The sequence below is a fragment of the Coturnix japonica genome, chromosome 4 (assembly GCF_054131305.1).
Source record: "Coturnix japonica strain WE chromosome 4, WE-NBRP24, whole genome shotgun sequence".
Classification (NCBI taxonomy): domain Eukaryota; kingdom Metazoa; phylum Chordata; class Aves; order Galliformes; family Phasianidae; genus Coturnix; species Coturnix japonica.
The window spans coordinates 83,836,858-83,861,588 of record NC_140666.1 but is presented as its reverse complement, the minus strand read 5'-3'; the positions used below and the strand labels follow the sequence as shown (position 1 = coordinate 83,861,588).

General features: G+C 38.6%; 1 protein-coding gene across 11 annotated transcripts in view; it reads left to right on the top strand.

Annotated features, from left to right (window-relative positions):
- The window catches only part of NSD2 (nuclear receptor binding SET domain protein 2), a 93,459-nt gene that overhangs the window by 32,334 nt on the left and 36,394 nt on the right, over positions 1-24,731 (top strand). For 10 of the 11 annotated variants that reach the window (XM_085545833.1, XM_015862556.3, XM_032444255.2 and 7 more), the window contains 4 exons: positions 3,929-4,554; positions 17,634-17,799; positions 21,873-22,039; positions 22,387-22,881. In XM_085545833.1, the coding sequence (XP_085401959.1) occupies positions 3,958-4,554; positions 17,634-17,799; positions 21,873-22,039; positions 22,387-22,881 (1,425 nt within the window). In that variant the 5' untranslated portion in view covers positions 3,929-3,957. The remainder of the gene's footprint in view (positions 1-3,928; positions 4,555-17,633; positions 17,800-21,872; positions 22,040-22,386; positions 22,882-24,731) is intronic. The other variant, XM_015862559.3, reaches the window with a different exon arrangement.

The following is a 24,731-nucleotide window of genomic DNA, read 5'->3' as shown; positions in this document are numbered from 1 at the left end:
AGCTTTTGTACATGTTCTCTTACTGTAAATTTGTGTACCTGAGAAATGACTTGAAGAGAACACTTAGAGAAAACAGAAGTGGTGTTTCATGTGATGTTTGTTGTTGGTTACTTACTCTGGTCACTCCCTTTGACCAAACTGGAAAGAATGGACTGCTCCATTATTTCTGACACACAAGAAAAACATCTCTGAAATTGAAGCAGATGTGGAAGAAGTGAATAATAAATATCACATAATTGATAGTGGCCTGGACAGTAAAGGAAGAACGTGACATGCAGGCAAACTCTGGCTCATGACTCCTGTCAGATGACAGGCCTTTAATTAATAAAACCACTTAAATTGTCTGCAAAATAATTTGCCTTACATAAAACCTGTGTTTAGCTATGAGAGTACATACAAAGCCACTACCAGGGCATATCTTTGTCCCATTAAAATATCTAGAGACCTTTCTCTGGTAAGTCATATCCGTGTTGGCTTACTGAAAACTATTTGTTCATAGGCCAAAATACCATGTTTATTCAGCAGACTTCTTGGCTCTCATGTTTTTTCCTCTTCATTAAAGAAAATGCTACTTGTTGGGTCACCAGACAGTCAATATGGGAGCTACTAGCTTAAGCTCATTAGCAGCTATTACTGTATGGTGCTATTGTCCTGCCTTTCCCTCCCCTCCCCCAAGCTTCCTTCTCTATACAGTGTCATCTAGAAAAAGATAAGGGATTGCTTTTGTTTCTTTGTGATACGGCTGTCTAAGAATGAAGTTAATTTAACCACAAAACCTATTCATATGCTGAGCTGCTTCAGGACTTTGCTCTTACAACTCTGATCAGCCAGATCTTTTCTGTGATCTATCTTACTTCATCCCTTCATGTTCTAGTTCTTCTTGCCTTAATTCTAAGCTCGCAGTACAGCCTGTAACTGTTGCTGATTGTTTTTTTCTTCATCTCTGCTCTATTGTCCTCTTTGCACAAAATGCTTGATCCTTTTTGTTTATGGTATTGTTCTACCATAAATTTAAGACGGCAAAATTTGTGCTAAGTTTTACTAGCTTTGAATTTGCCATTCTTTCCCAAGGCTCTCTGTTATTCCTGTAAGTGCACATTTCCTGGTTTCCTCATTTTAACAGAATCCCACAGCGTAGTTTCTGTTTCAAAATAAGGACTGAGACGTGACAAGTGAATTGACTGTTTTCCTCCCTTCTATTGTGTTGTCCTAGAAATGGTGGCTGACCTGCTGGTTGCTTTCTACAAGTCTCATTTCCATCATGGGGCTACTTGACTTGATTTGCTTCTAGGTACTCATATCTTTGGATTTTACCATTATTGCACCTCTACTCCTCTTTTCATTTGGCACAGATATTCTTTGTATAATCTATCTCTCACAATCTAAAGTCTGCGTGCTGCCGGTTGTGATGGTTCTTCTGACTCAGATTATGGTCTTTGTTTTCATCTTTGCATTTACCATAGACCTGGCTGCACTGATTTCCTTTTACATCATGCACCTGGAATTCTTCTCTCTTTAGGCTCCTGCAATTTGAGGAGTGTTTTTCAGTGCATTCAGCTTTTAATGTGATCCGTATTACTGGGTGTCATTAACCAAACCTTTACTCTGCAGCTGTCACTTCTGCAGCTCATCCAGTTTTTTGTATGCAGCACACTAAGAATATAGTCTGATTTGATTAGTTCTTGCTTTTTTTCCAGTTGTCCTGGTCTGCCTCAAGCTTGATGGCTTTGTAGCTTAAGGAAATAAGCAATGAAAATAAGAGTTATTATTAAGCAGGAATAAAAAAGAATACTAGTAGAATTACAGATGGAAATCAACAGTGTTACAAAATGCAGACATCTTGATTCAGAAATCCAGAGCCTGGTAAGCAGTTAATGGAGCCACTTATTTATTTACTTTCTTAGTTGCTGCTTAGTTCATGGATTTCAAGTAGTTGCACAAGACGCTTTTGGTGCTGGTTGTGTTATAAGGAGCTGTGGTCTGCAGCATTCCTGATGGGCAGGGAAGCAGTGAGCTGTGCCATTTGATGCTCTGGCTGTCCAAAGAGCCACTGGAGGGCGTCCACAGCTACAAAACAAGGAGCACCACAACCTGAGCTGTTCACAGCTGCTGAGGCTGCGTGAGCTTATTTTTGTAGGTAGACTGAATGTAGAAGCTGAGATCAAATCTCTGCTTTGGTTTCTGGTTTCCCCTATCAAGAATCTGGGGTATTTTGTAAAAATTCAGTGTTTTAGGGTTTTGCTGTTGTTTGTTTGAAGATATTTTGCTCTCATGTGTAACTGTAACCCTCGCACATTCTGTCACGGGATGGTCTTTCTGCTAAAATTTATTGAATTTGTCATCGGTGGTTACTTAAAATAAATGTGATTTCAGTTAAATCTGCTGAATTACAGTTGGAAACACTGTCATGTTATTAATTGGGTTGAGAATCCTTTTAAAAGCCGTCCGTGTTTTTCGAGAAGATCTTGCAAAATTACATGAGTTCTGTTTTGATTTAGTGAGTTCTTTGTTTTGCTCTGGTGAAGTTTAGGCTTTCCATTTACTTCTGATTCTTCTCTGGAAGCAGTTAATACATTTGACTAGTTTCTACTCATGCTATCAGAGATTTTACTGTTAATTCAGCCTTAAAAAAAAATCAAAGCCTTTTCTCCCTTGGGTTCAGGTGCACTTGTTCTTCCTTACTTTGTTAATGCCGGATTTTCAGGCTGCTTGTCCTTGAGAATGTAAATTACTTTAACCCCATGCTTGCATCTCTCAGATGAGTCCTTATAACTTGTATGGAGATAGATACATGAGAATGGATGTGGTGAATCTTGCATTGGGACTGACTTGGCTTCTTGGGCTTTATCATACATGAAATGGGTTATCTTAAGCATAGATATAATGATTATTGCATGGAGATTTTATAATACTTACGGCAGTGTTTTTCTGTATATCATGTATACTGGCCTTGCTGATGTGAAGGGTCTGTGCATATGAATTTTATAAACAAAAAATGATCATATTGCCTGATCCAGGAGGTACTGCCTGCACAAAGGAACCTTTCTGCCAGTTATGCTTGTTTGCTAAGATGGTATAAAGGTGAAATGGGCAGGGCTAGATTTCAGAACGCTCAGAAAACCTGCCCAGGGCTGTTGATAGTGTGGGTTTGTAGATTTGGCTTGTTGGATTTTTCATTTTTTTTCTCAAATGTCTGCATGAAAAACAAACAAAACATTGTTAGATAATGGAGCTTTGGCTTTTTAATAACAATAACAGCAGTTACCTTGAGAAGTTATATTTTTCACAGTGTATCCACTGGCTTGTAGGATGAGCTGGTTCCTGTTGGGCTGGTGTTTATGAAACAGAGCAACGGCCTTTTATTCATTCTCATAGTCAGAAATCTGTGAGCAATGGTGAAAGGCTGAGCTGTGTGGGTGGTTTCCTCTGAGTGCTTCAGTGGAAAATCGAGGGCCTGCTCTTAGAATGAGCTGGGGAAGCCTGTCATGCTGCTGTCCATGGTGTAGTACTACAGTAATACTGCAACCTCTTAGAACTAAACTCATTCCATTGTTATAAGTAATATTAACTTGTGTCTAAATCTTACTTGATTTAAACGGTGCAGTAATTCTGAGTAATTAGTCTGGGTAGAGCCCTGCTGTAGATCAATAATAGATTATTAAAATGAAAGCTGTGATTTTGCTCTATGTTTTTATTTTAATAATACTGATAATGTTTCTGTTTTTCTTGGCATTTTTCATGACACGTATTAGTAGATATTATTTTGATAATGATGTTTCTAAGCAACACTTTTTATTAGGAAAGCTTGAATAAATACATTCTTAATGTTACATTGTTGGAGACATCTCTATCTAAATACTTAGAAGCTTTTCTCATTTCTGTGTTGCTAAAAACATTTTCTGTTTGGTATTTTTTTGTCTTCATATAGCAGTGTAAGACTGGAAACATCTGGGCTGGATGGACTTTAGCATCAAAAGAAGTTCTCAACTTTTAACTCGAAAAATTAACTACTTAAAAATGAAGCAAGTACCAGAGATCCTTGGAAATACCAATGGGAAAACACAGAATTGTGAAGTGAATCGTGAGTGTTCCGTCTACTTGGGCAAAGCACAACTTTCTGCCACTCTACAGGAAGGTGTCATGCAAAAATACAATGGCCACGACGCTCTTCCATTCATCCCAGCTGATAAGTTGAAAGATCTGACTTCTCGTGTGTTCAATGGTGAGTCTGGGGCCCAGGATGCCAAGCTGCGCTTTGAACCCCAGGAAATAAAAGGAGTTGGAACACCACCAAACACTACTCCTATCAAGAATGGTTCACCAGAAATCAAGCTGAAAATCACTAAAACCTACATGAATGGAAAACCTCTGTTTGAATCTTCCATTTGTGGAGACAATGGTGCAGATGTGTCTCAATCAGAGGAAAATGAACAAAAAACAACAAACAAGGAGAGGAGAAACAGAAAAAGAAGCATAAAATATGACTCCTTACTTGAGCAGGGTCTTGTTGAAGCAGCGTTGGTGTCAAAGACTTCAAGCTCCCCTGAAAATAAGGTACTTTTTAACATGTTTTCTTTTGTTATGTTTGTTATTCATACTGTCACCTCATTTGTTCATGTGTTTATCATTATTTTAAGTGCTTCCACGGGTACTTCAACTGAGCAGTTCACTTTCTGTGGTGTTCTCAGTGTCCCAACTGAGCATTAATGCACTGTAGTTATGGTCCAAGTTTCTTTGTCTAGATTTGAAGGACTTCCTGAATCAATTCCAAATAAGTAAAATCAGTCTTTATTAGAGATCGGGGCTTGTAGTAGTATGGGATGAATGAAAGAGAAGCTTCATCCAGAGATACAGCCAAAGCATAGACAGGATGTGCACCTGGGCAAGGGAGCTTGGGAGACCTTGAAATTCACATATAGCCCTATATAACTGTTTTTGGCAGTTCAGCTGTAGTTTTTACACTTACTTGTGACCTAACTAGCTTTGCTTGCTATAACCTAGGGAGTTGTACTAGTTGAAAACGCTAGATACTCTAATGATGTTATTAACATCTGTGATCCAGCTAGTCTGCTCATCGTTAATGAGTGAACATAAATGGAAATTAAAAAGTGGTATATTTGTTAGCTTTAGCAACTCTATTATTACACTATTTAGTTATTAAATCAAAGGCAGTATTTAGTTTGCCCATCATACTAGTTCAGCCTGATCATCCTTTCATATTGGTTGTGGATTAAAGCTGGCCTGTAATGTTTTGTGATGTACAATTTGTTTGAGATTAAAAGATTGATCTGTTTTCTCTGTGTTGGCCTGTGATCAGAAACTGTCAGGGGCGAACTGTGTAAATACATTGCCCAGAACACCAGGGACACTATGGCAGGAGAGCAGTGCTGAAGTGCTGAAGCCGTGGGCTACCAAAGAGCCAGAGCAGGGCAACCCACTGTTTGATCACAGCCCGCCCAGTGTTATAACACTGTTCTTTTCAGAGCATTTGGAATAACAGCTCGAGCCTCTGGTTCTTTTTCTTGCACTTTAGAGCACAAAGGGCAAACAGATTGGAAGATCACAGAGTGTGAACTGTAAAAAGACTCAGGCTCTTTCTTTTTCAAGGGCAGCTTTCAACCCTACAGGTTTAAACTAAAGGTAGAAAAACCTTATTAGGGAGCATGTTTATCCACACATGAACTAGTGATAAAAATGTATTCTCTGTGACAACAGCTGTAATATCTTCATTATCAGTGTATTAAAGTTCCAAGCTCCTGCTCTAGGTGTTGTTTCACTGCCATTAACCCAAGGCTTAATTAGTGTGTCGTACTTTGCTTTTATGTTCTTGGCTGTGGTCGCAAAGCAAAAGTTGGGAAAATGTCCATGGAGTAAAAGCTGATAAATGTTGTTTCTAGATACCTGTTTATTGCAGGTTACAAGTTAATATAGAACCTGTTTGTCAGGTTTTGTTTCTGGACTGTTTTTCTCCCTTGATTTCTCCTTGTCCAAGCTCTCATTCTTTTATTCAGCAAAAATTGCCATGGTTCAAATACTGCCTTTTGTGTAAGGTAATTATATCTCTGATGAACATACCAGATTACTATCGTGCTGAGGTGAGAGGCGTATCATTTAACAAATGTTCAACTGCTCTGTTGTTGGGCTGTCTTGTTTGGACGTTTTTCATTAACATAAAGGAAAGTCGTTTCAAAATCTAGCTGCAAATCTGTTTTCAGTTGGGAATAAATGTGATCTACTCAGCTCTGATGTGAATTAGATTTCTGCTGATATCACAGCTTTTCCCAGCCCTCTGAGGGACAGCTGTAGTGCTTTCAGTTTCCCAGTTTGAAGGAGGGGAAGTTGGACAAATCATGGCTCTTCCTTTCCTGCCCTCCTGCATTTCACCATTTTCCATCTACTCCCTTATCTCTCCATAAGGAGTTCTCTTTAAAATCCAGGCCTAGTTTAATAATTTAGCAATTAGCAGCTTCTACTCTGAGGAACTACATTGCTACCAGGCCAAGAACACCTTTGACTGTGAAGTATTAAGTGTTGGATGCTTGAGTCAACACCAAACCCACAGAGTCTGATAGTTGCTCACTATGTGGTGCTGGTGAAGTGGCAGGATGCTTCTATTCTAGATCTTGTCATGGCTGCATCCTCGCAGTGCTAGCAGTTACGAATGGGGACTTGGTAGATTTTTCTCACGTATTGCTTTTGTTAGAGGTGCTGTGATTTTCTTCCTTGTTGGAGCATGGCAGAGATTTACTTAATGCAGTAACACAAAGTAATCCAGATTAAGCACTAAAGTAATCAAGACATTTTTTAGTATGAGAGAATACATATATTTCTAGCTCTTAGGCTTGTGATCCCAAAGTCAGTCTGCAGTGCTCTGCAGCCCTGGTAAGAGTTCAGTGTACTATACTGGCACATCTGAGCCTGCTCTACATAAGCCAGTTTGGGCCTGGAAGTGGCAGCCTGCCCATCTGGCATCGCTTCCTGGCATATCTACATAGCATGGCTGCAGTAGCTCAGAAAAGCAGCAACGCTGTGTCCATAACAAACCTGGAGGGTCTGCGCTGCTGTACTTGCTAGCTTAGAGATTCCAGCTGTGCCCAATGGATGTGATCTAAAAGCTGTACCTTTCACAAAGCTTCCTATCATGTTTTCTTGTGGTCCTCATGTAGTATTGTACCAGAAACTTGGCAGTTCATTGCACTTTGTACTCAGCACAGTGTATAATGATTTTACATTGGCTACCTGGGGGGCAGCTGCGAGTTGCTGGAGAAATGCCACTAGTCTGTGTCTTGTGTTTGCGTTGCTGTTTTGTGTTCACAGAGAAAAACTGTCCTGGCTAACTTCATTCTATCTGATGACTACATCATGTTATAGTGCCTTTGCCAGTGAATGGTAATGATTTAGAAACCAAGCAAGGGTAGAACAGAAGCAGTCTCAGGATTATCTGGTGCTTAGTGCTGGAAGATGGGCACCACTGGAGGTGTTGCTGTTGCTCTGGCCCCATCTTGTATCTAATTAGTAGAGCTGGGTAGAAACCAAGTTCCCTTCATAAGACTGGAGAGCTGCTCTCATCAGATAATTGATTATCCTGTTTATTATCCTGTTTATGGCTACTAAGAGTGGAGAAAACAGCCAGATCCTGAGATGACCTGTTTTGTTCTAAGTACAGGAATAAAAAATGGCAAATAAATAGATCTTTTCCACGAAGAGGACTTAACTGTTTTTCATTGTCAGTCATTAGGAAATCGTGGTCGACTTGCTGTTAAATGTGCAGCTAAACAGCCACGTGAATTAGTGTCTGCAGTTGGGACTCTATAACTTTTTAATAACTGTTGAGTTTTCAGAGCCTCTCTTCAGGCAAATGATAAGGCAGAATTCCTGGCTGCTGTCACCAGAATCCCAGTGGAGTAGGAAATACCTCGATATCTCTTCAGGGTGATCCCTTTAGGAGCAGGAGAAATGAATTCTTCTGCTCAAGGGTTCCATAGCTGCTGTTACTTTTTAGCCCTCAGTAAAGGATTGTTTAGCTACGCCCTGAACATTTGTTTGTTCTCAGCAGCTCACAATGTGCAGCAGTAATTGTTACTTCGGAATTTCAAACCATTCATTCTTAATGGCTCCTAGGAATAGTATTTTAAAGAACTGCTAGTGTGTTACATAGCACCTGAAGCATACAGAGTGTGTTTGTTTCAGAGGAGATTAGAAGCTATGGGCTCTCTCAGAGTGAATGCAAAATCAATTGCAGAAAGCTGAAGTATTTGTTCAAGGCTTTCCTCTTTGTAGTGCACAGAAGTAGCCAAATTAAGTGTGCTTTCTGCATCAAGCTCTTGTCTCGTTACATTTTTTTGTGTCCCAGGTGGAAAAAAAAAAGTTTTCACATTCACATCTATTCATAAACACGTATCTGGAAGAATCCAAATCAAAAAGGAAATAGTATCTTGATGCGATGACAAAAATGATACTTAAAAATAGCTGTAACAAGTCAGTGTAAGAACTGCTTAACTCAACATCTAGGCTTGGAGGGTAAGAGTTAGCACAACAGCATGATATGTCTCTATTATTGTCCATATTATAAATAGTGTTTTATATAATATATATATATATATAAATATTGAGAAAATATAATGGTATTTTGTTCATTTTTGACTGCTTCCAAGCCACCTGTCACAGAAGTCATGGATGTACCTGAAAGTCTTTGAGCCAGGTCTTGCGTATGTGTGTGTGTTTGTCAGGTCAGTTTGGTTGTTTTCATTGCTTTTCTGTCCAAGATAGGTGAAGCCTTTGTGTTGCTTTACTGAACCAAAATAATGCATGTCTAACTTGTGCATTTAGCTGAGAGTTAGATCTCCAGTTCAACGCTGTGCTATTTGGATGGATTTACAGACAGATCTTTGGGAAATGTTAATGATACGTACCAGATGTCATTTCTGGCCCTTAAAGCTTCCTTTTGTCAGCAAAGAAGGATGGTTTGTAGTAACTGCTAAAGAAAGTAACAGAAGCAAAATATTTTGATCTGTCTTGGAGTCATGGGATCATCCTTCTTTACAAGTTTCCTTCTTCTGGAGTGGATTTCACAGGGCACGTGGACTTCAGGAACTCAGTTCACAGACACTAATGGTCAGTTTGCCTATTGCCACTGTTTAGTTATCATTTTATTTTGAGTAAATAGCCCCAACCTGGCTAACATTTCTGTGGCTGCTTTTTGTGCGAGCACTTGAAGGAGTTGTTTTATTGAGCATCATAAAATGGACAGCCACTAAAAATGTAATTTGTCAGGAGTAAGGAATAAATCTCTTTGTCACAAAAGGAGCTCATACAAATACTCTGGTTTAGAAATCGAGCACAGGGGGGAAAACTGGATCTTGCCCAGACCATTGCCAAGCAAACCCAGATACCTTTATACGGTAAAATCTGTGGCTTCAAGGCACCTAATGATAGAAAAGCTTCATTTTTCTTTTTTTGGGAGGAAGGAGAAAGTGGATCAATACATGTAAATTTGAATGTATGTTGAGGATGATTGAAACAGACTGAAATATTTTGGGATCTTCGTCGTATGGAAATGATAGTGCTTTGAATTTGTGCTTTATGTTATTCTGCAATGATCACCTCATTTATATGGGGTTCGGGTATTCCTGATTGGGGTTTTCAGCACATCTTTATTCCTGAAAATAAGAAATGTTTATGAAATATGTTTCATTGTTGCCAAATCAAGGTTATGTTTATTTGTTTTTTCCCACTTGCCAGTAGACTGATACTCTTGTGTTTAACCTTTACAACTGGAGGACCTTTTAGCTGTGTGTAGCAACACAGCGGAAATTACTCACCTGGAAACCTCTCTTGCCTGCTTTTATGTGTGGTGTTCAGTTTAAAGGCCTACTCTCCCAATCTAAGTAGTATCTGGACTCTGCCATGGACTCCCTTTACACCAAATCAGCATTCGTTCTCCTTAAACCTACACTATAGCAAGAAAATGTAGAGACAAGTATTTGTCTCTACCAGAAGACAATGTTTGGTAGGTCTGGGATTTGATGGTGTTATCTGGGCTTGGGTTTTTCTACCCAGATCATTAGGATTCTGAACTTCTACCTGCGCTACCTTGGATCTCTGTGAGCTGCCAAGAGCGTATCTGTTTATAACAAAGTGCTTTGGGAAATCTCTTATTTACTCAGCCCTATGAGGGTGTTAGGAGAGTGCTAAGAATTCCTGTTGTAAGCTTCCTCATGGCTCTGTCATGGTGCTTTTCCACACTTCTATAGCATCTCATACCCACGTTGTCTTATATACTGAGATACCACAGTTAAAACTTCTGAGGATGGGCAAATGTTGGATAAGTTGAGTGTAGGCAGAAATCTTTTTACAATTCTTGCTATAAAAGAAAGTTTCATTCATTCTGATCAAGTCGTATCTAATTTAAATACTGATTTTTTGGAACATGGAACTTTTCAGCAGTAAGCTAGTAGCTCGTGATTTAAGAGGTCATCTAAATGTAAATGTAGAAATTCAGTAAAGCTGCTGAATGAAACTGCTCTCCACATTTGCAGAAGGATTGAGGGTTGGGAAGTGTTCCAGAACTTCTATCTACTGGGTCTATCTGTGAATGATTGAATCTGTTTCCTTTCAACCCTATATTGTGAAATAAAGATAGTGTCCTAGTTAGTGAAATGCCATGTGAAGATTATTTCTAAACTGCTTGCTCATATAGTGTTTGTGTAAGGGAAGATTGCTGACTGGGGTAGACAGATTTGTTTTTAACTGTAAAAGCATCTAGAAAACATGTCGTCAGCTTGGAACTCGATAACGAGGGAAGCGAAGCCAGAAAAAATAATTGAAATGTCATCGATTTGAAATACAAATTTGATCTTGTATTTTAAAATCCATAATCTAAATTATGAATCCCCATCTAAACTTACTCTTTGTCTGCTTTCTTTCATCTCAGAAGGGAGGATACTGCATGGTGCTGTGAGCTGCTCCTAGATGAGTCTGTAGAGGGAAATGGAGGAAAGAAAGCTCTTGTAATTAAACTTGCATTTGGCTTTTGAAGAGCCTCAGCCATCCCAGCAAAGCTTTTAGGGGATCTACAAGTAGAGCAGAGATTTATTTGTTTTTCTCTACCCGCCATATGATCACATGGAATAAAAACAACTGTGGTTGTACTGGGAAGAATCACAGAATGAGCCAGGTTGGAAGGGACCTCAAGGATCATGTAGTTCCAACCCCCCTGCCTGGCAGGGCCACCAAACATACACCTTTACTAGATCAGGTTGCCCAGGGCCCTGTCCAACCTGGTCTTGAACACCTCCAAGGACGGGGCATCCACAACCTCCCTGGGCAGCCTGTTCCAGGACCTAACCACTCTCCTAGTGAAGAACTTCCCCCTAAATAAATGAAATTTAATATCTTCAGAGGTAATTCTTCACAGTGTCATGATCTCAACACCTCCTTTTTTCAGGTGCTTAGTAACAGAAGAAAAGACAACTTGAAGGTAGTTTTAAAAACTGAATATTAATGGTTTTAGTAAAATATCTGTGTTGGTATAAAGCAGTTAGAAATCTCATTTTATTTTGATATATGAGCTTTTTATGTCCACTTCCCCTGCAGGCTGTAGCTCGTTACACAATATGATGCATCTTTGGCAGAAGTCCTGCAGACGTTTGGAGCAAGGCACAGTTTGCAGACATGGGTGCAGTGATGTTTTGAGAACTGCAGTCTTTGGATTCTCTGTAGTGTCCTTTTCTGTTGTGCTGAAGATAAGACACGAAACGTCAGCACTTCATTGCTTCTTCATGTTTCCTCATCATTCTCCATTTTCTAGCAATAATTGAGCTTTTTCCAAAAAAGCGTCACTAAGGTGGTAATTTCTATGAGGATACTATATTTAATAGAATCATTTGGAATAAGTACTGGCCTCACTTTGGAATGAGTCTTGTGTTATTAACCTTTTCATTTGAAGCTGTAGTATATATTGAGGGATTTGCACTGATTTTAATCAAGCTTAGGTTCTGATTTGGGGTTTTGAAGGGACTTAATGAGATTTTTACATTTAATGAGAGTGAGAAGCCACTTCTTTGTCCTGAATGATAGAACGTAACTCATTAGGAAAGTAGCTGCGTCCTTCCATTCTGTTGCCTGAAGGCTGAACAGTGATTTGTCCTTTGTCAAATTAAAGTCTTGAATTTTCCAGGAAGCAAGAGCTTTCCTCACAGCATAATTATGATGGTTAGTTCTCAAGGAAGATAAGCTTGGAACCACTGTCTTTTTATAAGGAGTATATTTGTCTGTTTGTTAATAGTGAACCCAGTCATTGGTCACATTTTAAGTGACAAAAAGTCTTTTCTGCTTTGTTGTGCCCTTTTCCTTCAGACAAGTTCCCATGTCTCCTGAACCTCTCCAAGGAACATATTTCTATAGGCACCTCCTTAGTTCACTATCTTAACTGACAGAGAGGCAAGAGGCAAGAGAAGACAAAACCATGTCATTTTTATTTTTATTACACAAGTCTGGGATAAAAAATACTCTGTTTCATCCACTAATTCATTCTCCATCACTTCTGGATGGTGTTCTGTGTCTAATCCTTGTGGCGATTTACAGTTACATGAAGTTGACGATTTCTGTAGCTTCCAAAGTTAGTTCAGTGGAATACTATTCTTCTTGACATTTCAGTTAATTCACAGTTAATTTGAGGGTTTAATTCCTTACACATTAATGCACATATACACTAAATAGATCATTACTATTTTATTGATATCTACCATTCTATTAATATCTTTATTCTTCACCACTGATAATTTCAAAACAGATAACTTAGCTCAGTCCGACATTACCTGGTAAGCCTTGTAGGTGGGTTTTTAAAGAGTATATTAGTCCCTTGCCAGCTTAAAAATGTTCATAGTACTTTCATAACCAAGTCTACAGACACAGAATCACAGAATGACCCGGGTTGGAAGGGACCTCAAGGATCATGTAGTTCCAACCCCCCTGCCTGGCAGGGCCACCAAACATACACCTTTACTAGATCAGGTTGCCCAGGGCCCCGTCCAACCTGGCCTTGAACACCTCCAAGGACGGGGCATCCACAACCTCCCTGGGCAGCCTGTTCCAGGGCCTAACCACTCTCCTAGTGAAGAACTTCCTCCTAACATCCAACCTAAATCTTCCCTCTTTCAACTTAAAACCATTTCCCCTTGTCCTGCTATTGTCAGCCCTTTCCAAGAGTTTGCTCCCCTACTGGGTGTAAGTTCCCTTCAGGTATTGAAAGGCTGCAATACAGACAAATGTGAAGCTCTGCATTCAGCACAGCAACAATGTTGTTCTTAAATGCATCACGCTCTGTAGTTGCTTTAAAATGATTTTAAACTTTGAAATTACCCATCAGACACAATATGTTCTTGTCTCTTCACATTCATAGTCAGCCCAGAATTAAATGAAAGCTGGATGAATTCTTTTGATGGGTTGTAGACAAATTAAATGCAAATGTTTTCTATGACCAAGCCATCGCATTTCACTTCTTTGGTCTGGTAGAATGCTAACAGAATTGTCAGGAATTCCTGTCAATCTGCCTGTCACTCATCACTTATGAAAGTGCTGAGAGAAATGGCAAACAAATCTTGGAAATGTTCAGAGGAGAGGAAAGACATGTTAAATATTCTTTTCTTCTTTGGTATATCTCAGCCTGTTGCAGTTGCTGTCTTGGATGAATTTTTAAGAATGCTGGTATTCTTCAAGGCATAATTTCTTGCAGAAAAACTCAGTTATGGTAATTGGGTTACTCTATTCCACAGTCCCCCAGACAAAATAAACTTGAAATCTGTCTAGCTGCCTTTCAGAGCAAGGCTTTCATTAGGGTTCAAATCCAGAAAGCCAGAGATTTCTGTTGAAACCAGCGTCTGCAATACTAAGGAATGTGGAGCCTATCAAATGGCCTGTGTGATCTTCAGTCATCACCTGCTCGCCCGGGCTTCAGCCGTCCTATTTGTGTAACTTCTCTGCAATTCAGTGTTTGAAAAAGGGAAAAAAAGCCACTGAAATTATTGGTCGAGGTAGGAAAGAAAGAAGCTCCCAAACTGTTTCTGCCTTCCCGTTGGGTGCAGAAGGCTTGAAGTCTGGCGCAGGTGACTGTGGGTATCTATCTCAGCAGTTGCAGAGCTTGCTTATATGGGAGAAGAAGGGGAGATTCTGAAACTATATGTGTTTGCTTCTGTCAAAAGGACAGGAAAATGTAATAGGACAGGGCGAAACAGCAGGCCTGACTTAGTTTAGCACTTACAGTAAGCTGTGAGTGATCTATGCTCCTCTACAGCATAGAAAATCCTATGGGCTTCCACTTGTTTATGTTTGTGGTAGGTTATCCTATTAGAGATTTGAACCGTTTTAAGGAAGCCTATATGTTTTCTACTTCATGCAAGAGTGTCATCATTACATGCAAAAATTGAGGAGAAGGTATTTTAAAGTAACTTGATTCATTTGAGCTTCCTTCGCTTTGCAGTTGTGTTCTAAAACAAGGAGATTTTCATCGTATTTTGCTTGTTTAAGAATCATCACAAAAAGAACTGGTCTGCTGTTGCAGCAATATGAGTTACTCATCACAGACCACCACAGGAATGCTTCCAGCCCTGCCTCTCCATGTTCTACAGATGCACAGTGATTGCCTGTGTTATTAACTGCATCTTGTTAGGGATACTCAATTATTGCTTAATAAAAAATGGCCCAAACAGCAATTCCTGTTTTCCTCCAGAGAAAAAATGCTGCGAGCCACATTGTTTCTGTACTGTGAATACAAGTGTCTCCTGAAAAAGCTCCAGCTCTATTCATACAATGACACAGATTAAATCTATGTATGTGACCGCCTGCCGGTGTCTTATCTTGTCCTGATGGTTTTTGAGTAACTTTAATACTTAAGATTTCTAATGCTATGCTGTGCAAAAATGCTTTACAGAGGAAATATTAAAGAGGCTGTTAGGATCAGAGGGCTGCTTGTTTCAGAAGTACATGGCAGGCATTTCACCTCACGATTTAGAGCTGAGATACCTAATGAAATGGATCAGAGTAACTTCAGGAATGAGGAAATCAAATGAAATCAGGGTGATATGGGAAAGGAGGATGAATGAGAATGAGCTCACGCCAGTACAGTCTGTAGGGTTTTAAGTAACATTTTGTCAATAAAAGAAAGCATAAATACAGAAAGTATCACATAGATCAGCCTTGCGGTTCTTATCAGAGGGCTGTTGTTTTCCCAGTTTTTTTAATCATGATCCATCAAAGAAGCTGAAATTCGTGACGCGCTTGTAGATGTGTTGAAATGCAATATTCACCCCCGTAGTGCCATCCCTTTTAGATTATGTGGCAGTAAGAAGCACTGCTGGAGCCTTTTCATTATTCCAGCCAGATCCCTCTCAGATTGTAGCTGTAAATCTTTTCAGCTTAGTTGCGTATCATGAAAAATCCTGGGGGCTGTAAATTAAAAACGAGGCTGAGAATCCTGAAGAACTTCCACATTTTCAGTTAGATTTTTCTGAAAATATTTTCATCCCATCTATGTTGTTTAAATGTTGAAGTTGGTTTTTGTATCTTAAGATTAACGTTTTTTTCCGGACGTGTTCCTAGTGTACGTGTTTCTTAATTCGTAGCTTTTCAGCTTAACTTTTTATGTCATGTTTAACTGCTAGAAAGAGCATTGGGTTTTTCACATCTGCTTGGAATCTCTCATGTCTTTTGAGAGTGCCGGACTTGAGGCAGGCTCAGCAGCAGGGGATTTCTGACAGTCTTGCAGATTCCTTAGAGAGCCAAAAACCTTGAGACATGGGAACACAGCTCTTGCTGCAGGCACATGAACCAGATCTAAATACATCCAAAAAGCTGAATCACTGGATGAGTAACTGCTCCTAACCGTCAGATGACATGGTGTCATGTGTGTTTACCAGGAGCAGCTTTAGAAGCTTTGAGGAAAGGAGTTTCTCAGTGCTATGAGCTTTAAGTTTCTTTTCTGTTATGGCCTCAAGTTGCACCAGGGCAAGTTTAGGTTGGATATTAGGAAGCACTTCTTTACAGAAAGGGTAGTTAGGTACTGGAACAGGCTCCCCAGGGAGGTGGTTGAATCGCCATCCCTGGTTGTGTTTAAGAGCCGTTTGGATGTGGTGCTCAGGGGTATGATTTAGTGGAGGGTTTTTAGAGTTAGGGTACTGGTTAGGCTGCGGTTGGACTTGATGATCTTCAAAGTCTTTTCCAACCTGGGTAATTCTATGATTCTAGCAGGATGTACCTCTGTTTGAGTATTGCTGTTACAGCGTGTCAAAGATTTGTTGTTTGCTTTTGTACAACAGTGTTAGTCTTAATAGCGTTCTCTGGGTTTAAAAGTCTATTTATAAGTTAACCTTGTCTGTTTTGATTCAACACGATGTTTCAAATACTATACATTTCCACATTGTAGATTTTCAGGTTCTTAACAGTATTTCCTCTTTCCTCTTGCCACTTGTATTAATTAAAGCAGAATTTTGTTCCAGCTCTAACATTAAATCCACTGAAAGCCTGAAGCCCTGCTCTGCCTTCTGTTTGTTGATCTAGTAGTACAGGAGATGAATAATATAATGCATTGTACATAAATATAGAATAACAGAAATGCAAAATAATTACTTATTTTTACTGACACCTGCAATGAGAAATGTTCTGTGCTTTCTCACATCCAATGTTAAAGTTTACCTAGATAAGGGCTTTTGTTATTTACATCAGATAGAACAAAATGAAGATAAAAAGAACGTCACTAGCTTCATAGAATGTGACATGGTTTTATTTTCTGAACAAATGCCTGCACTGGTGAATTTCATTATCAATAATAACAAATGTGGTCCTGTCAGTGGGAAACATAAAACTCCCTTGTACTGTTTAAATCTATCCATTGAGGCAGAAAGAGATTTGTGATAGTTTTCCAGCTACTGAACTACCTTTAAAGCATGAACTGGACACTCACAAACTTTGGCTTCTAAAACTGGAATGGGGAAAAATGACATTGCAAAAGGGTGTGGGGGTGGAGGGTTTGTGTCATGTTTTCTTTACAATGTAGAAAGAGAGCTAAAAATGCAAAATTTGGGGATTTTTTTCCTTGACTGGTTATGCACACGGTTACTGTTTAGACATAAAGCCATTGCAGTCTACTCTAGATTTGAATTCAAGACAATTTTTGTTTGTATAGCACTTAACTTGACTGATAATGTTCAATAAAAACAGATTGACACTTCTGCATCTTCAGTTGCTGCTCAGTGAATGTGTTTGGAATTAAAGCCTTCCCGATGGTCTCTCAGCAGTTACTCAGAACGATAAAGGCAAACCACAGCTTCCATGCTGATATTTCAAACTAAAAAGAAGAACAAATGGAACTGAGATTTCTTTGCTGTGAAAGATGAAAAAATATGTCTTATTTTTTGTTATATATGAACTATAATTATTGTTTCCTGGCAAATACTATAACCCTTTATTTTAGTGTTCTAGTTCTTACTTTTTTTCACTATCACTATGATTTTACGTTCTACTTGAATGTTTCAACAGAATACAAATGTTTGTTGTTTATTTTTGAGTGATGTTAATAATTCTAGTGTATATCTAAAGGAGAAATGTAATAATATTTTTCCCTTTTTTTTCTTTTTAAGGCTCCTGCTAAGAGAGATTCAACACAAATTACCGTCAAAGATGACAAAGTCCATCTGTTGAAGTATAATATAGGAGATCTAGTGTGGTCTAAAGTGTCAGGTTTTCCATGGTGGCCATGTATGGTTTCTGCTGATCCTATTCTTCATTCCTACACTAAACTAAAAGGTATGTCCACGATGCTACAAACATTTGGTTTTCTATCAGAATGTAAACATTATTTTGGGAAAGTTCTGTTCGTTTTATCTGTTTGTTTGTATCAGTAACTGAACCAGTTCATCACTGTCAAGAGGGATGTTAGTATCATGCAAGCACTATTTTTGAGCACACAGCAACCTGAGTTTGTTTTTTCTGCTGTATTGGTGTTTTGTTTTTTGGGTTTATTTTAACCTGAACATTGTCAAAAAGAGATCAACTTTTTGATCTGTGAAACAGAGTGAAACCCTATTAAAAATTACCTGATGCTTTCCATTGTTTTTATGGAGATATTCTCTGGACGTCTTACTGTGTACATCATGTAATTTAGCTTTTTGTTGGCCCCCGTCTTCATTTTTCTGAGGAACCCAAAAGTAGGTAGAGTATTTCAGAGGTCTTATGGGGGCTGAAGAGAAGGCAATAAGCATATCTGGCAGGCTTTATTCTTCCTAATGCAAGTACCTGGCCCTCTTCACTACAATTTTGCACCGTTGTTTCAAGTTTAATTTGATGTCTACAAGGACCCTGCTCCTTTTTTTGCTGTCTAGTTGGACTAAAGCATCCCATCTGGTTCCATAATATAATATATGTCCAATTTGCTTAAGTGCTTCCACAGTATTCTCAGAGTGGTGCTTCATTACAGTCCTGGTACCTAGACTAAGGGATCTGAGGGCTTGGGGTAGGCATTACCAAAAAAAATATGGAGGCAGTGAAGACATAGAATGTTTCAGCCTGTTCAGTGTCCTTTGGTACTTCAAACTGTGAGCATTCCTTAGGCTTTCCATTTGCTACTGTTGCATTTAGAGAAAGTATTTTTCCAGGCCTATTGTGTCACTCATTAGTTTTAGCTCAATCTGAACGCTGTGAAGTGTTTTATTGTGTTTATTTCAAGTTTTACTGAAAGTTTGGAAGACCTGCTAATGGAATCCAAAAAAATTGGAGATTAAGGGGAAAAGCAAGTTAATAGGAATATCAAACCAAAGTAGAAGCACATAATTTTGCTTTTTTATTTGTACTCCTAAATACTTTGATACGTTTTATTAGATCAATAAAAGGGTTCCTTTTCCTTTGCAGGGAATAGAGTAGGACACCTGCTTGTTACTACAAAACTTTTAAGTATATATTTCCAGGGTTGTTGGGTTTTTTTGTATGTGTGTGAAAGAGCAGGGAAAAGAAGGGTTCTTTGTAGTTGGGGGGGAAAAGGGCTCTCTTCCTTCACTGCTCGTTTGTTATTGGGGTTGCATTGAGAACCTGAAAAACAGGCTTCATATTAGAGTTTAAAATGTCTTACGTTGAGAGACTATAAACATGTAGGATTGGAAATGAGAGTGATCTTGGTGCTTTGTGGATGGGGTCTGGAAAATTCTGCTTGGTAGGAGTAAGTAGATTTTTACAATGATAGAAGACCAAGCTGGAAAGTGAGTGGTAAGCTGCATTATTGCAGAGAAGAATCTGAGTGTCATAATAGCCCCGTATAGTTTTGTCAGCAGTAGGACCTAAATTATACTGTCGTAAATAATGCTGTTCATTAAATACATGAAGTAGATCCTCTGCTTTTTCAGTGATGGCACCATGTTCATTTCATCCAATTTGAGCCATCTTATTTCAAGAGATGTGAACCAAATGGAGAAGGTACTGAGAGAACATAAACAGCAACGTAGTGTGAGATCAAACTGAAGGAACTGGATTTGTTTAAGCTCACGAGGAAAACCCATTAACTGCCCCTAAATAATACGCAAAGGAGAAAAAGCAGAAATGCTTCTTGCTCTGGAAAGAGGCGATCTTAGTAACAAAAAACACTTAGACTACATATGAAGATCAACTTGAAGGTGAAAAAGACAGTGAAGTATTGGAATGAACTGCTAGGAGATACTGCATGATCTTGTTTACAGTAGGTTTTTAAAACAAAAGAGGATCTCTGGAACTGTAGGTAGACTCCATGTTGGTAGTAAACTGACTGGCTTCTTGGCATCCCTTTCAAGCATTCATGCGATTGCTAAAGAGGCTGTTACAGGTTCTTCAGACGAATTTTTCTTGTAGCAGTCTTTCAGAGTTTTCATCAGGTAACTCGTGATTTTAGTTTTGACTCTTTGATCTATTATGACATAGAAGAGCTGGATTTTGAGGGAAACAAAGCTGGTTTCTGTTCCTGGCTGAATAACTCTGCTCATTGAAAGGAGTGAGATTGTTGCCTCCTTATCAAGAATTTCTATGGTAGCTTTTCAAAAGAAACTGTAAAAACAGATGTAGCTAAAAAAGTGCCATATTTCTGAGTCTAACTTTGGAGTATCAACAGAAAGAGGAGCCCACATATTTTCGGATGTTAAATTCAAACTCTTGGAAGAAATATATGGGGGAGGGACGTGGAGAGGGGTGACTTTTCTGATATTTGCTCTGGAGTTGGTTTGAGGCTTTCCTTTTCCTTCAGAAAGTTTGACTATCTCTTGGGCAGCCTTCATAATTAATAAATGCACACTAATGATTTTCAAAACATCAGTATGTATTCCCAGTCTTGTCTTATCTTCCGCTAGTGTTTACTGCAGAGACATCATCAAAAGTCTTCTGTTCCAACTAGAAGAGTTCTTTAATGTGGGAGTTGTAGAAATCCCCAGTTAGGTCTTTGTATTTCTCATTTCTAGGAGTAGGATCAACAGTATGTATAAACAGTCTGAATTTCTTGCTGTTTATGCTTGATTTCATCATTCCAGCTGCTTTGACTTGGGAAGTTTGTAAGTTTCAGCTTGCAGGATGCATGCTTGTGTATAAGAAATCCCATACTGATTCAGAGTAGAGCTCCCATTTCATTCAGTATCCTCTCTGAAAGTGGTAAAGATGCTGGGGTATTGTAGAAGATGAATAATAGTGGTAAGCCCCACAGAACACTCTCCTAACCCTTTAGTACTTGGTGGTTCCAGGATTCCTTGAGCCACAAATTGAGTCTTTATTTGTGATAATCCTTAGTAATGTCCCTTTTTTTGCCCAGGAGCATTGTTATGGATTCTGTCCAGGAGACACCTGCAAATTCAAAAATAGCTTTAGTTATTCTATCAGCAGACACTATTACACTAATTAATTAGGCAAGTACAGATACCCTGTATTACACTGCAAAAGGTAGATTGCCTTGGTACTGTGCTGCTGAATAATCAAAGGCGTAACATCTTACATATACTAATATGGCGGCACCTTGAAAAACCATATAATGCTGCAAACTGGGCAACTAATCCTTTCTAGCAGGATTGACAAGCACAGATGTGTAGCTTGTTACAGTTGAAACTTTTCTTTTCTATGAAAGATGCCCTAATCTAATACTTTGCAAACAACAAATCTGCATGTTAAAACATAGGAAGGAGATGCTAGAAGATATTTTAAGTCTGCTTCTCTTAACTCCACCATTTGCCATTTAGAAATTCATTGCTAACTGTGAATTCTACCATGGATTTTGAAAGTGTTCTGTTCCCCTTTCTTGTTAGAATACTCCAGAGAGGAAAGATTATATGCTTGTTTCTTAGAGGAAACAGTATTCCTCTTTATGACTTAGAAGAATGTTTCTCGTCTAGATTTCAGAACTGTTCTCCCATCCACCACACAAATCCTTTACCATTCTTGCTCTGATGCCTTAAAAGCTTGGTTAGGATGAAGTTTTTATTGCAGTTGTTAAAATTAGCTGTGTGTGTGTTTCTATTCAGGAATAGTTTAGGCAGATTGGAGGTCAGGCTGAGTGTGTAGATGATCCAAGCTTTGAAACCTTGGATTTTTAATTCATTTTCAGAAAAATGCAGGCTTATATATAAATTAGTATATGCAGAATGCACCGACAGATTATTGTAAGTTGTTTTAGCAAAGCATATTATTGTTTAGGTTAAGCTAGTGGGTTTTTATATCAAACGTAATCACATAACCTAGACACTTTGAAAACAGCAAGTGGGTGCTTGGAAGGTCAACTGTTCATTCTGTGCTTTGGTCAACAGTGTAATAAATGTAGCACCTTGCAAAAATTAGAGAATAATTTCAGTTGGTTCTTAAATACATTTGTTTTTATTTTTCAGGACAGAAAAAGAGTTTTCGTCAGTATCATGTTCAGTTTTTTGGAGATGCTCCAGAACGCGCCTGGATATTTGAGAAGAGCCTTGTGCCTTTCAAAGGAAAAGATCAGTTTGAACAGTTGTGCCAGGAAAGTGCAAAACAAGCCCTCACTAAAGCAGAGAAAATAAAGGTAAGAGGCTACCAAATAGGGCAAGATTTTCAGACTTTTATTTTACTGTTATAGGTATGTATTGATGTAAATAGATGTTCTGGTAAGCTTTTAAGCTGGCATTTTATCTAATATTTTATCTGCAGATAAGAAGCATGGGGTGACACATAGCTGTTACTTATTAAAAGTCATTATTGTTCTGCTTTGTCAGTGAATAATGCTTGGTATTATTACTCTCAAATACAATTCCATTTGAATAACTGAATTGTAAATATACATTACACTTAGACTCTTGGAATTGTTCTTTGTTGATGTATCTTGGAATGAAAAACAAGCAAATTTCTCACAGTCTTTTCTTAATCTTGCAGATGTTAAAGCCTGTTCCAGGGAAGCTGCGACCACAGTGGGAGATGGGTGTTAAGCAAGCAAGTGAAGCAGTAGGCATGACAGTGGAAGAACGGAAGGCAAAGTACACCTTCATCTACATTAGGGACAGACCTCATCTTAATCCTCAGGTGGCAAAAGAAGTTGGCATTGCTGTGGAGCTTTTAGAGGAGGAGGCAGATGAGTCATCTTACTCAAATGAAGAAACCACTGAAAATCTGAAATCAATGAAGGAGTCTGGTATTCCTAACAAGAGGAGGAGAAGGACATCAAAATTGTCTGCCACTGATGATATACAAGAAAGCAGTCAGTTGGAGACTAAGAATACTACTCCTCAAAAGTCATCTGAACAGGCTGAATCCAAAAGAGGGATAGGCTCCCCTCTCGGTAGAAAGAAAACTCCAGCATCTACTCCACGAAGCAGAAAGGGCGATGCAGTATCTCAGTTTTTGGTCTTTTGTCAGAAGCACAGAGATGAGGTTAGTGTTTTTTAGCTGTTACTATGGATGATTGCCTCTGCTCATTTCTGTACTTAAAGGAAATTCTTCTCTTTCGTTGGCATCTAACTATTACTTTAGAATGCGTAATACTGTGAGTTTGACAAAGTACACCTGCATCAAATCTTGGTCCAGACAGAGAGAGGAAAGAAGTATGTAAATAATATGAACAAAATAGTGATAATGCTGTTCACTTCAAGTGTGTCTTATTAGTATCTTCCTACATAACTTAACGGTCCTTTTTCTTAGTTTTAATTTTTTTAATATATGTAAAACATAGTAGATATGCTATACATATGCTCAGGCAAATATAAGCGAGGTTATACTGCTTATGGTCATCTACTTGCAGTTAGTTTGTGCGTTCATTTTGATAACATGGCTCAAATTATACAGTGTGTTCCCATGTCTTTTAACTCCTCAAAAACTCAATTTCCCTACCTAGAGTCCTTTGCTGAGCTTCAGAAAAAGCTTCAACAGTTACCAAAGTGTATGAAAATCACTGTCAGTGTGCAGTATCTTGGGACAGAAACTAGGCCTTCTTGAGGACTACACTCCAGGGCAAGGTAGATTAAATAACTACCATAATATCAGCATTTCATAGGAAGCCATTTAGAGGTATAAAAGCAGTATTATTGTTCTGACTCACTACTTTAAAATCATGAGCGTCATTTTTCTTCCTTACAACCCTCTGCTGCATTTGCAGCACTATTCCATGCACTGGTGGAAGGATGAGTTCTGATGTTTTATATTAGTTCTATATTAGTTGTACTTTCCTGTAATACCCACAAAGGCAGAAAGTTAGAGATGACTTGGTCAGAGACTTCAGCTGTTAAATGTTTGATTTCAATTTAAGATATTTGTGTTAGAAAGTATTAAGAAATCTGAACGTCACAAAGAAAAATAGAAAGCCAGATTATATTGAATGGTGATAAATTAGTTGTAGTTCAATTTCAGGATCTCCTTAGATCTTTACATCTCAGGATACTGATGAGAGTAAAAATGACAGCAGTGTGCATGTAGCTTCTAGTGGGTCTGGTTTACTTGAGAAAAACATTGGCAGTTCAATTTGCTGGCTCTGGAAATGAGCATTTTGTAGCTAGACTATTAAATACAGATTGTGATATATTCGTTATGAAAAGCGATATGTGTGAAACATCTGTCTCATGTTTGAGAGAGTTCTATTTCCATTTCTGTAGACAACCTTGCATCTTATGTAATGGCAAGAACATATTTCCTTGGCCTGTAAGATATGCAACAAGAAGCCTTGTGCAACACTGAGGCACATGAAATTACTGCTCTGGGATAAATGAGATTATTATGATTGGTTTTATCCAAACACATCTTACCATGGAAGAGACACGCTGATGTTATACTTTTATCTTCTGTGCCAATTAACATGTGTCATTCCTTTCTGTGATTATACTGTAGCTCTCAACTGAATAGATGGAAAATACAAAGGATATTGCACCATTAAACACTGAGGAATTGCTTCATCTTCCCTGCCACTTTGAGACACTGAGAAACTTATATAAAATTGAAAATTCACACTGATGATAACGGTTAATATCCTGCAGAGTTTAAAGCAGAGTTTCAAAATATTACATATATAGAGAGGGCTTCTTTGTTTTTCTACCTAGAATTCCTTGTCATAAAAATCAGTCATGAAAACCCAAATCTATGTGATAATGTGATTCATTCTAGTAGATACTGAACCACTTCTATTCATAGAACAGAACGAGGTTACAGTAGTGATGGATAGCAGCAGCTCCCAGTCCTCTATCAAATTAAGACTATTAGGGCCTAATTTTTCCCTTCTCTTGATATGAAGGTGA